We start from the raw sequence: 13,307 nt of genomic DNA on the forward strand, positions 1-13,307 counted from the left end.
TGGATATCGAAGGTATCAATTCCGAATATGGTTTCTAGTGCTTTTGTTGGGGTTGATCTCAACGTCCCTGATATGCAGAGCAGTGCCTGCCTCTGGGTTCTCTCCATAAGCTTGCTTGTATGTTCTCTTTTCTATGGCTTGCCATCACCTTAAGACTCCGTAAAACAGTGTCGGACGCCCCACCGATATGTAGACCAAGAGCTGCTAAGCATCGTCTTGTATGCGTATAGCGCAATGGTGGACTTTTTAACCCTGTCTAGTACAATGGGTTTCCATGCCAGCTTGCTGTCTAGTACAGTACCAAGGTATTTGACTTGTGTTGTCGGGATCAGCCTGGTTGTATTGAATTTTGGGAGTATCCATGGCGGTATCTGTACCTCTTGGGGAAGAGAATGAAGTCAGTCTTGTTCGCGTTGATATTGAGTCATACATTGTCCTGAGTTTTGATTCCATAATCGAACTAAGGGTCGATGGACAGACTTCTGTGATAATTTTGCTTATGTCGTCAGCATAGCCTGTTATCTTTGGTCCTTCCTCTCGAACCTCTTGCTTAGTTCGTCGACCACTAGATTTCATAGGAGGGGCGATAGGACTCCAACTTGCGGCGTGCCTCTGTGCGCTTCTTTCACCATGGAAGCGGTACCCCAATCTGATTGTACCCTCCTACAACTTAGTAGACTTTCTATTCAAAAGTTTATGGCGGGATGCGTGTCGGTTGCTCCTAGGCGGTCCATTATTGCGTCTGTGCTTACGTTGTTAAATGCCCGGATATGTCTACAAAGACTCTGAGCGCATATTCCTTATTGTATAGGGCTTTCTTAACGTTGGCTACTAACGAATGCAGTGCACCACCTATATCCCTGTAGACGTGCTGGTTGGTTGACGGTAGTCTTCCCACATCGTCCAGCAGTTTTTCTTGCTTGCTTTGAAAAAAGTTGCGAAGTCTATCCGTTTCTGGAGCCGTCTCTATTTTGGAGCAGAAGATTCTCCATCAGTTTCTTTGCACCCTGCATGTTTCCTTCTTGTTATCCCTGAGTAGGATTTGGTATTCCCTGAGATTATTGCGTTGGATTGAGAGGTCGAGAGATCGAGAGGCTCTTAAGCCAGGAGCTCTTTCATAAACATACAGCATCATGCCGTGCCACAAAATACCAATTTCGCGATTGAAGTTATTACATATTTTTACATTTACTTTATTTTATTTTTATAATTTATGTGTTATAATATATGTTCGGAGCAGACCGCTAGCGCCTAATTGTGCGCGCATGGGTGTATGGCTGCACCTGCTGCGCTCTTTACATCTCTTTGTTTATCTATTTTTCTCTCTCTTCTTCTTCTGTCGCCTTATCTATGCTAAGCTACATTTTAAGATTATAAATATATATTGAAGCTAATATTCGATCGGTAGTTGCAGCTCCGACCAGAGAAGTGAACGAAAATATACACAGCATTTAATTAACCTATTCGTGCGTTGTAATTATTGCTAAAGGGTGGCAAATTTGTTGTCTTCCCCATAAACATTGTGGTGACCCCGACATGATTCTTTGGTTCGGAGCCTGCAACCCGGTGTTCGTTGTTTAATATCGTTTAAACAAATCGCTTTGCTTCGCTGTCGCTGACTGGCATTCGGTCATAAGCACACAAGCAAACTCACATACACACATACCTTGTACATAACAAGCTGAGTGCATATAGCCGGCCGCTGATTTTCGTTTAAATCGCGCTGATAAACAAAAGCTGTGTTGTGACAAATATTGTAGAGAAAGGTGGCTCGCGCTTAAGCGTCGTTAATAGCGCCTATTGAACATATATATACCTATGCATATATAGCATAGACGTGCGTGTGCCAAAACTCCGCTGTTTCGAGGCAGACAATTACAATAACAACATTGTCGAGGTTCCGTTGCATCTCGGTGACGCTGATTAACCTCTAATTTGCGCGGTGAAAACTAAACGGGTTCTTATATACCGAAGCGGTCAGACATTTTCCCTTTATTAATTCTTTTCGCGTGAGAAAATAAAGATGTCTAATACGGAAAATTCGGTTCAGCATCAAAATGAGCCGCCAAGTGACGTGGACTTCTACCGAGCCAAGGCCCAATCCTTTTTGCGGCAATTGAGCTCGATGAATTATAACATAAATCCGGAGACTGTAGATCAGTTTGATGAAGCTGATTTACTGGCGCGACTGGAGTGGATTAATTCATTAAATTTGGCCTTTGATTCCGCACAGACTTCGCTGGAAAAATTGGACTTTTCGGAGATAGCAAGCGACCATCGGATTGAGTTCTCCATGGCGTTCATGGATGTGAAGGCGAAGATAAATCGAGGTTTAGCGGCGCTTCGCAAATCCCAATTGCCGGCTGCAACCGCTGCAAATTCAACTTCCATAGACAATTTTAATCATCCGGATCTTTCTTTCCGATCTAGGAAGCCTCGGTTGCCAATTGTGGAGATAGCTCGGTTTCATGGTTCCTATTCTGATTGACCGGATTTTATTGCAACGTTCAGCACGGTCATCGGAAACGACGAAGAGCTAAGTGATATTGAAAAATTACAATATCTAAGGTCAAGTTTAGGCGGCGTGGCTCTAGAGACCATACGTTCGCTTGAGCCCTCGAATGCCAATTACAAAAAGGCTTTGGACTTACTCAAAAATCGATTTGATAAGAAGGTTCTACATTTTCAGGCACATGTGCAGGCAATATTTGGTTTAAAAGGTGTCGAGAAGGGATCAGCCAAGGGTCTTCGGGAGTTAAGCGATTGTATGAATTCGCATCTGCGAGCAATCCGTACCCTGGCCACTACGCAACAAATCTTGGGCGGATTGCTGATTCACATCGTGGCACGGAAGCTCGATCAGAGGACTCGGGAAAAATGGGAAGAGGATTTGTCCATCGGCGACCTATCTACGTGGGAGTCTATGGAGTCGTTCTTGCAAAGGAGGTGTAGGATGATGGAAAATTTGGATCAAGCCTTGGTAACGCAAACACCAGGCCAGCAGGTGGGAAAAAACCTGCACAGATATAGCTCAAACGCGTTAATTGCTTCAGATAACTCAAATCCTCCTCTATGTATATTTTGTGACGCTAGGGATCATTATTTGGCAAAATGCTCGCGATTTTTAAATTTGAGTCCAAATCTTCGATACAAAGAAGCAAAGAAGTTGCACCTGTGTCTCAATTGTTTGCGTAAGGGGCATAGCTTGCAGCAATGCAAGTCAACGCACTGCAGATATTGTCCTATGAAGCACCATTCATTATTGCATATCAATCAGGACCCATCCGTACCATCCACCTCAGTCTCATCAATATCATCCAGTCCACTTCCCAACTCTCAGCCATCAACATCATCTTCATCAGCATTAGTATCATGTTCACATTCATCGAACCCTCCACCAAGCCCCACAGATATGTTGCCTGTTGATTACGTGTTGCTTCCAACCGCGATCATCTATGTGAGGAATAAGGCTGGAGAATTTATGCCATGCCGAGCCATCCTTGACTCGGCATCTCAGATAAATTTCATAACTTCTCGCCTAGCGAAGCAGCTCAATTTAAATCATCGAAAGTCGCATACCCTAGTCTCTGGGATTGGGGAATCCTCTCTAAATTCCGATAAGGCAGTCGACATTGTAGCGCAATCCCGGGATGAAAGCTATCGTGCCTCATTCTCCGCGGTTGTAACTAGCAGTATCACGGATTATCAGCCTCATTTTAACATAAATGCCACATCGTGGAAAATTCCGCAAAATATTTCGCTTGCTGATCCTCATTTTAATCGGTCAGAGCGGATTGATCTTCTAATTGGTGCTGGACTTTGTTTCGAAATAATTGCTACGGGGCAAATTCACTTGGATAGCGCGTTGCCAACACTCCAGAACACCAAACTTGGTTGGATCGTGTCTAGAGGGCTGCCGAGTATGTCAACTCATAAGTCTGTATTAGCTGCCATCGTCAGGGATCCTATTAATCAATCGGATGATGACACACTTGCTGCCGTAGTAAAGCGATTTTGGGAAATCGAAGACTTCAGTTCGTCAGAACCAGTATTGTTGCCTGAGGACTTGCAATGCGAGCAGCTTTTCAAGGAAAGTTGCGTTAGGCTTGAAAATGGGCAGTACTCTGTTCGTCTCTTGTCCACATCAGGATTCGAATCTTTAGGTGATTCCTATTGCCTGGCTCGTCGTCGCTTTAAAAGTTTGGAAGCCAAATTGGATAGGAACCTAGCGTTGAAGACTCAGTACTCCGCATTTTTACGGGAATATATGGAGCTAGGACACATGTCTCGTATAACAAGGGTAGCATCGGTACCACAATTCTTTCTTCCTCACCATTGCGTACATAAGCAAGAAAGCACGACCACCAAGCTGCGTGTCGTGTTTGATGGATCTGCTAAATCGACTTCTGGTAGGTCCCTGAATGACTTACTTCTTGCCGGGCCAACAATTCAAGGAAAAATCTTTAACATCCTGCTTCGCTTTCGTTTTTTCAAAATTGCCCTTTGTGGAGATATCTGTAAGATGTACCGCTGCGTGCGAGTTTCGCATCCTGATGACTTTTTGCAGTGCATCGTTTGGCGAGAGAACTCCACGGACGAGCTGAGTGTTTTTAAGTTAAACACAGTGACTTATGGAACTAAGCCAGCTGCCTTCTTGGCTATAAGAGCCATGCATCAGCTCTCTTATGATGAGGAGGAATCATTCCCGGTTGGAGCCAAAATTGTTCGTAGAGATTTCTATGTGGATGATTTAATTTCTGGTGGTGGTTCAGTCGAAGAGGTGAGAGAAATTCGTCGCCAGGTAAAGGAGCTACTGTCGAGAGGGCACTTTCCAATCCGCAAATGGTGTTCGAATGAGGCAGGAGCGCTCGAAGGGGAGTCTGACTGCGACAGGGAGCAGTTAATAAAATTTCACGATGGATCGGACATCGCCAAGGCCTTAGGTTTGGCCTAGGATCCGGCGCCTGATCAGCTCCTATTTAATTTCTCTCAGATACCGGCAACTCATCGATCCACCAAACGAATTGCATTGTCAACAATTGCAAAATTCCATGATCCGCTTGGACTAATCACACCAATCATCACAAAATCTAAAATCTTTCTACAATCCTTATGGAGTGCTAACGTGGATTGGGATGACGTTTTGCCAGAGCCCTTTCTTTCGTCATGGGCGGAATTGACCTCTCTCTCCAAACAACCCTATGGAGCGTGTTTATATTTGCGATTGGAGGTTAATGGAGAATTAAAGGTCCATTTGCTCTGTGCCAAGTCGAGAGTAGCTCCCTTGAAGGCTTTGACAATTCCAAGATTGGAACTCTCAGCAGCACTATTATTGGCTGAGCTTATAGTAAACGTCAAGGAAAGTATAGATTTCGACTGCGCATTTCATTGCTGGTCTGACTCGTCTATTGTGTTGGCATGGATTCGCCAGCCCCCGAGGGAGTTCAACGTATTTGTTTCAAACCGAATCGCGAAAATACAGGAGATGACGAAAGACATGACTTGGCATCACGTTCCGATAATTTTAAACCCGGCAGATGTCGTGTCGAGAGGATGTACCCCAAGAGAATTGCTGGATCATTCCCTTTGGGCTAACGGACCTTCGTTCCTGCTGCAAAGCTCATCGAATTGGCCCTCTCTGCTGGAGCCAGTTAAGGATCTTCCAGAGCGTCGTTCTGCAGCTTTAGTTGGAGCCGTTTGCATGGACGTTTCATCGAGCTGCAAATTCATCAACACCTTTGATAAGTTGCAGCGCGTATTTGGGTATATTCATCGTTTCATTGCCAATTGCAAAGGCAAAGCTGTTCCATTAAAAGGCCTTCTTTCGGTTGAGGAGATCAACCTTGGTACTGTTCTGCTTCTGAGGAGCATCCAGCAGGTTCACTTTGCCAAGGAATATAGGGTTCTCAGCCAGGGCAAGCCGTGTCCTCAGGAGAGCAAACTGATCTCACTGAGGCCAATCCTTGGATTCGATGGATTACTGCGCGTTGGTGGAAGGCTGCAAAATTCAAAATTGGACTACGATATGAGGCATCCGATATTGTTACCCAAAGATCACGCAGTCACAAAGGCGATCGTCACTTATTTTCATAGAAAAAATTTACATGCAGGACCACAAGCATTACTTGCCACATTGCGGCAAAGTTATTGGCCAATTGGAGGCCGCAAATTCGTAGCTAGCGTCGTCAACAAATGTATCCGATGTTTTCGAATGAAGCCAGTAACTTGGAAGCACGTTATGGGTAGCCTGCCAGCAGATAGAGTGCGGCCTAATCCTGTTTTTCATGCCACAGGAGTGGACTATTGTGGGCCCTTCTATTACAAAGCGGAAAGCAGGAATAAAGCACCTCACAAGTGTTATATCGCCGTGTTTGTCTGTTTCTCCACGAAGGCGGCACATTTGGAAGTCGTCCAGGACCTCACAACTGATTCCTTCATCGCAGCCCTCAGAAGGTTTATTAGCCTTAGGGGCAGTCCGCGTATCATTTGGAGCGACAATGCTACAAACTTCGTCGGCGCGAAGAGCGAGCTTGCCCATTTAAAGGCATTGTTTTTGAGCGAGCAACACACGGCATCGATATCATCTGCTTGTTTGGCTGATGGGATCGACTGGAAATTCATCCCTCCGCGTGCCCCTCACTTCGGAGGTTTATGGGAGGCGACGGTCAACTCGGCGAAATATAATTTTTACAGGGTCGTCGGACGCTCCATCTTGACTCTTGATGAATTGCGAACCCTATCGTATGAGATTTCCGCCATTCTCAATTCTCGACCACTCTGTCCACTTACAGAAAGCGCGGATGACCTGGAGGTGCTAACGCCAGCTCACTTCCTAAGGGGTTCCAGCTACGACCGATTTCCTGAGCCTGACGTGACTCATCTTCGAGAAGGCCACCTCAGCAGATGGCAACGGGTGACCCAGATGCAACAGCACTTTTGAAAGAGGTGGAGCAGCGAGTACTTGTCACTACTTCAAGAAAGGAGCAAGTGGCACTGCGACACGTCCAACATCAAGGTTGGAAACATAGTTTTGCTGAAGGAGGACAACATCCCGTCCATGAAATGGCAGCTTGGGCGCATTGAGGAAATCATTCCTGGCAAGGACGGCGTCATCCGAGTAGCCATGGTCCGTACTGCTACGGGTCTGATCAAGAGGGCAGTCGCCAAGCTAACCGTTCTGCCCCACGATTCCGACGAAGTTGGAACAGTACCTCTTCCAACGGGGGGAGTATGTTCGGAGCAGACCGCTAGCGCCTAATTGTGCGCGCATGGGTGTATGGCTGCACCTGCTGCGCTCTTTACATCTCTTTGTTTATCTATTTTTCTCTCTCTTCTTCTTCTGTCGCCTTATCTATGCTAAGCTACATTTTAAGATTATAAATATATATTGAAGCTAATATTCGATCGGTAGTTGCAGCTCCGACCAGAGAAGTGAACGAAAATATACACAGCATTTAATTAACCTATTCGTGCGTTGTAATTATTGCTAAAGGATGGCAAATTTGTTGTCTTCCCCATAAACAATATAAATATTATTTATTAGTCAATTGATTTAAATAATTGTAAATACATATATAATCATAATCATACAGTACATATATAATACATATGTAATTAAAATTTTCTTTTTTTGTTAAAATAATAATAATTAATATATGGGCAATTCTCATTCTCAAAACATTAAAAGTATTTTTAACATGGTTCCTTAAAAAATTGGTAAATTTGATTAAGATTAAACGAATTTTTCCTTTTCTAAAATAAATTTCTAAATATATATCTATATATATATAAAAATGCTCTGTTTCTGTCTACATCCTTCATAGACTTGAAAAGTTCTGAACCGTTTAAGCCCAAATTTTTACACAACATGCGTTGAGGTTCCAGCTCGGTTATCGTCTACTTTTGATGTTGATAGCTTATCTGCATTTGCGAATATATCACTTTTTTCGCGTTTCCCCGTGCCCCTACTGCTGCGCCCTCTACAGGCAGCCAGCTGAATCAAAGCATTTCCTGTCAAACATTCAAAACATATTGAAAGAAGAAAGTTGAAAAGTTCTGAACCGTTTAAGCCCAAATTTTTAGACAACATGCGTTGAGGTTCCAGTTCGGTTATTGTCTACTTTTAATATTGATAGCTTATCTGCATTTGCGAATATATCACTTTTTTCGCGTTTCCCCGTGCCCCTACTGCTGCGCCCTCTACAGGCAGCCAGCTGAATCAAAGCATTTCCTGTCAAACATTCAAAACATATTGAAATAAGGAATTGGAGAAAAAAATTGTATTTTTTTGTTCAGGTTCAGTAAGTAAGTAAGTAACGAGGAATCAGCAGAAAGACGAGCAGATAGGCTTGAGAGAAATCGATTGAGAGTTAGGCAGTCGCGTTCTGCAGCAATCGATTTGATTCACTCTCAAAATAATGAAGGCGACAGGGCAAGGGTAGCTGAAGCGCGTTTACAGCTTGCAGAAGATCAAAACCTGCAATACAATCGTCTTGCATTCAGATATAATCCAACTATTGATTACAGCTCGAATCGAATGTCGTTATTGGACGAATGCATCAGGTCTGCATATACCGTCAGGCTCTCAAATTCAAAAACGAACCAAAAGGATTGTGTTGCGCTTCCGGGAAAGTGGAATTGCCTCAACTTGAAGCACCACCAGAGCCTCTGCACTCTCTATTCGCTGGATCTACTGCAGAATCGAAGCATTTCCTGTCGAACATTAGGAAATACAACTCTTGCTTTCAAATGACGTCATTTGGTGCGGAAATTATAACTGCACAATTCATGCCAACTTTTAAAATCAAAGGACAAATCTATCACAAAGCAGGTTCCCTGCTTCCGTTCCCAGACAGCGAACACAAATTTCTTCTTCTTGGTGATGATGGAAATGAAGTAGATGCACGTTATGGAATCAATACCTAAATACGCTGAAGAGGCACTTTATTTTGCAGCTACAGAAGCTTTTTCACGAACGGAACAATTTGGTGCGTTTATTCAAAACAGCAATCGATATGATGCCTTCGGATACCCATAAAATTGTCATTCATGCAGACAAAACGCCTGCTGGAGAACATATCAGGAGATATAATGCTCCAACTATAGACGAAGTGGCAATTGTCATAGTCGGGGATCAGTTTTAACCTCGAGATATTGTTCTCCATTGACGAAACGATCGATTGGTAAACGTCGCAGAAACTCACCGTTGTTCGGATGCTTTGCAGTATCCACTAATCTTTTGGGATGGTGCCGATGGATACCATTTCAATGTGAAGATGGTAGATCCAGTCAATGGTGTAGAAACGAATAAAAAGTGCAGCGCGATGAACTTTTACTCATACAGGTTAATGGTTCGGAAGACCGATTGCAATCATATATTGAAATGTCGTCAGTTGTTTCATCAGTACATTGTTGATATGTATGCAAAAATTGAAACAGAACGTTTGCTGTTCCTCCGATTGAATCAGACGAAACTTCGGTCCGATGAATATATACATTTGCGGGATGCTGTGATGAATGACCGTAATACAACCAACGTTGGAAAGCTCACGATTTTGCCATCCTCATACATAGATAGTCCACGCCACATGCAGGAATAACAGGAATAATAACTCAAGATGCCCAGGCATATGTTCGTTGCCACGGCCGTCCAGACTTATTTATCACCTTCACATGCAATCCAGCTTGGGACGAGATAGTACAGCTGTTATTTCCTGGACAATAGTATAGGGATAGGCATGACATCACAGCCCGTGTTTTCAGACAAAAGCTCAAGTCACTGATGGATTTCATTGTGAAACATGGAGTTTTTGGATCTGTGCGGTGCTGGATGTATTCAGTAAAATGGCAGAAGAGAGGATTGCCGCATGCGCACATACTGATTTGGCTGTATGATAAAATTACTCCAGATGAAATCGACGATGTTATATGCGCTGAGATTCCACGGGCCGAGGTTGATACGGATTTACATAAAATTGTCATCAAGCACATGATCCATGGCCCATGTGGTACCCTCAACCCATGTTCACCATGCATGGTAGACGGGAAGTGTTCCAATCGATATCGTCGAGCATTTACAGCCAACACCGTAACAGGGGACGATGGATATCCTCTGTATGGGAGGCGGTCAACTGAAGATGGAGGGACTTCGGCAAATTTAAACATGAGAATTGGTGATATTGAGGTAGACAATCGTTGGGTGGTTCCATACTCACCACTATTGTCAAAATCATACAAAGCGCACATCAACGTAGAATATTGCAATTCCTTGAAATCGATTAAATATATCTGCAAGTACGTGAATAAAGGCAGCGATATGACAGTTTTTGGTGTTCAGGCAGAAAATGGTGACAACAATGCAGCACGAGTTGTCGATGAAATATCTCAATACCAGGCTGGAAGATACATAAGCAGCAACGAGGCAGCATGGAGAATTTTTTCGTTCCCCATTCATGAACGCTATCCAGCTTTAGTTCACTTGGCAGTCTATTTGGAGAATGGTCAACGTGTCTATTTCAGAGAAAGAAATGTGCAAGAAAGAGTCCTGAATCCGCCAGCGACAACTCTGACTGCCTTCTTCACCTTATGCCAGGAAGATGATTTTGCCAGAACCTTGATGTATTCAGAAGTGCCCTCTTAACCATAATATGCCCCAGAGAAACGTGGCAGGGTACAGCTAGTTGCATATAAAATGCAAAAGGACTTATGCCTATATTCGTTTTAACTTAAATTATCGGTTTCTAAAATGCGGCCGGGTTTAAAAATGAATTTAATAAATATCTGCTTAATATTTTAAAGTCAAACAAAATACATTATTAAGATAATTCATTAAAATTTATTGTATTACAATTTTTAATCACGCTATGCTGAAAACAGAACTTTAACTGGTTTCTTGCAAATGTAACTTCTGTTTTTGTCGAGTGCGAATGCAGTACATCGATCTTAGCGCCAATTATAGAGCTAACCAAAAGCTATACGTTTCAAATTTTATATTTAAATAAAGTCTAGGCACAATGTTTTTTTTTTAGTTTGATGTACGCATTTAATGTCGCATTTGACATCAGAGACTTACCCATATATAATATACATACATATTTATATATTCTGTATGTATATAAAAATAAAATGTAGTCAAAAGATTTTCTGGAAAAAACAAAACGCGCCAGAAAGTCTACATCTTTGGTAGTGTAGAAACGAAATAAACCAATATTTATTATGAACTCTTTATTTGGTTTTTATTTGTAATATTATTATTGTGACATAGAGTTTTAATTAAATATTGGAAAAACTTAATATATTTATTTTTTGTATTACATAAGTTAAAGATTATTGGTTAATTTTTCATTAAAAAAATAATATTTATTGGTTTGACTTGGATTAAGAACTGAATTTGGTTAAGCTTAACTTAACAAGCTTAGCTTGTTGCTCCATCGCTGTCACCGTCTCTGCCGCCGTCGTTGCTTCCGCTGACGTTCTTTGTTCTCATTAGCTGCTTATTACGATTTGTAACTATTGGCCGCTTCTAATTACCATTGGTCAATGCATTAATTTCCACATTGGCAGATGCCCTAGATAAGGTAAGCCTCGCTTGCATCTTTTTGGGTAGCGATCGTAGGAACACTAATCCGGAAGTTTCCTGAGTTGGTAGTAAATTGAACTTGTGGTTTCTTCATCCGGTTGCGCCATATGTACTGAGCTTGACCATGCCTATTATTATTACGAGTAGGATGATGGTAGATCCATACCTAACATAGCTAATTGTAGTTTCAGCTCCTTTCTATCCAACGATACTGGTCCAATAAAATCGTTCAGTAGTATGGTGCCTGGCAGTATCTCATCAAAATCTGGTATGTGCTGATTGTTAATTATCTTACATTCGGGTTCTCTTAAATTTAGAAGTGCATTTACACAAGTATCATTACTTAAATTTAACAAGTTACAAATAGTCTTATCATTAAATGGTTCTGTTATTGCAAATAGTTGTTTCTTACATTCTAACAAATATTCGTGTTTTATATCATTTATAATTTGGGCTTTCTTTATTGCTTTAATTTTTAGTGTTCTGGAGGTGTCTGTTATGGTTTGTAGGCTAATAATGTAAAGGAGGCCGTTACCATTTTTGGCTAATTTGACCTTAGCAAACTCTAGTAATTCTTCTACGTTCAAAAATAAGTTCTTTTCTTTTCTGAAGTTATCTTCTATTATTGTGGTTTCTGTGGTTTTAAAGAGCAAACTCTAGTAATTCTTCTACGTTCAAAAATAAGTTCTTTTCTTTTCTGAAGATATCTTCTATTATTGTGGTTTCTGTGGTTTTAAATACAAATGAATTTACTGTGTTTGATTTCGCCCATGTAATTGCGTTTATTATATTAGTTATTTCTTCTTTTATTAATTGTATTTTATATTTTACGATATTTGCTTTCTTATTCTGAATTTCTTCTGAGCTCTGTGTGACTTTTAGCATTACATTAGTGACGTTAGTAAGTTGGTTGATTTTTTTATTAACTAATCTATTGATTACTTCGTGCCTTATTGTTTTCTAATTGTTCATTTATCTTGTTCTCTAAAATATCGTAATCGTGATGATCTGCCAGCCATTTCCACGCAGTACCTATTGCTTCTATATTGCCCTTTTTTGTCTTTTCCGAGTTTGTAATCTGCATAAATCAGTATTTAGCTGTCCTAATTCGTAAGAAAGATATGGATGTAATGGGTGAGATGATATGATTGTATGAAGTGATTCGTCCAATTCCGAAAGTGTTTCTTGGTAGTTCTATAAGTTAAAAATGTGGATGATTTTAAATGTTCCGTCTTGTTTAGCTGCCAGTCCTGTTTCAAGTGAGATGATTTGCGATTTGGAAAAATCGAGGACCGTGATTATCCCCAAGCATGTTAGTAAAAATAGTCTGAAAATTTATTTTCTTACATTATTTTTATGAATTTGGATTTCTCCTTTTGGGGGGTATCTGTCGTACTTTGATTCTTTACAAATTTGACAGAGTTGACCTATGGCTTGAATTTTCTTTTGGGCCTGCGGAAAAAAAAAATAGTTCTTCAAAATTTGTGTTTTATTTTCTTTTGCATCTCTATGTGCTCTTTTATGTTCTAGAGTGATAATTTCATTTTGCTGTAGTCCTGAACTTAAGTCTTCTACTTCATTTTGTGCAAATCTTATTTTATATGATTTAAAATATGTAGGGTAAATATTTTGTATTTTACCCAAAACCTCTTCAGATGTGAAAATTCCGTTAATGAATTTAGGGTTGAGTCTGTTTGTCAAAATTGCAATGAGGTTTTCCTCCGTGTAG

At 41.3% G+C, this 13,307-nt stretch overlaps 2 protein-coding genes across 2 annotated transcripts; both read left to right on the forward strand.

Annotated features, from left to right (window-relative positions):
- The first annotated feature begins 3,922 nt into the window (after positions 1 to 3,922).
- Positions 3,923 to 4,954, forward strand: LOC147644746 (uncharacterized). Its single transcript, XM_086841169.1, has one exon. The coding sequence runs from the start codon at positions 3,923 to 3,925 to the stop codon at positions 4,952 to 4,954; it is 1,032 nt and encodes a 343-aa protein (XP_086697295.1).
- Positions 4,955 to 5,485: 531 nt separating this feature from the next.
- Positions 5,486 to 7,794, forward strand: LOC147644747 (uncharacterized). The gene has a single exon (XM_086841167.1). It carries the CDS (start codon positions 5,486 to 5,488, stop codon positions 6,938 to 6,940), a length of 1,455 nt encoding a protein of 484 aa, XP_086697293.1. The 3' UTR covers positions 6,941 to 7,794.
- Positions 7,795 to 13,307: the final 5,513 nt, after the last annotated feature.

Source organism: Drosophila serrata, unplaced genomic scaffold, assembly GCF_035046125.1.
Source record: "Drosophila serrata isolate PLE 108 unplaced genomic scaffold, ASM3504612v1 contig_107, whole genome shotgun sequence".
In the NCBI taxonomy this organism is placed as follows: Eukaryota; Metazoa; Arthropoda; class Insecta; order Diptera; family Drosophilidae; genus Drosophila; species Drosophila serrata.

Coding starts and splice junctions, on each gene's coding strand:
- LOC147644746 (XM_086841169.1), top strand. CDS start 3,923: ATGTCAACTCATAAGTCTGTATTAGCTGCCATCGTCAGGGATCCTATT.
- LOC147644747 (XM_086841167.1), top strand. CDS start 5,486: ATGACGAAAGACATGACTTGGCATCACGTTCCGATAATTTTAAACCCG.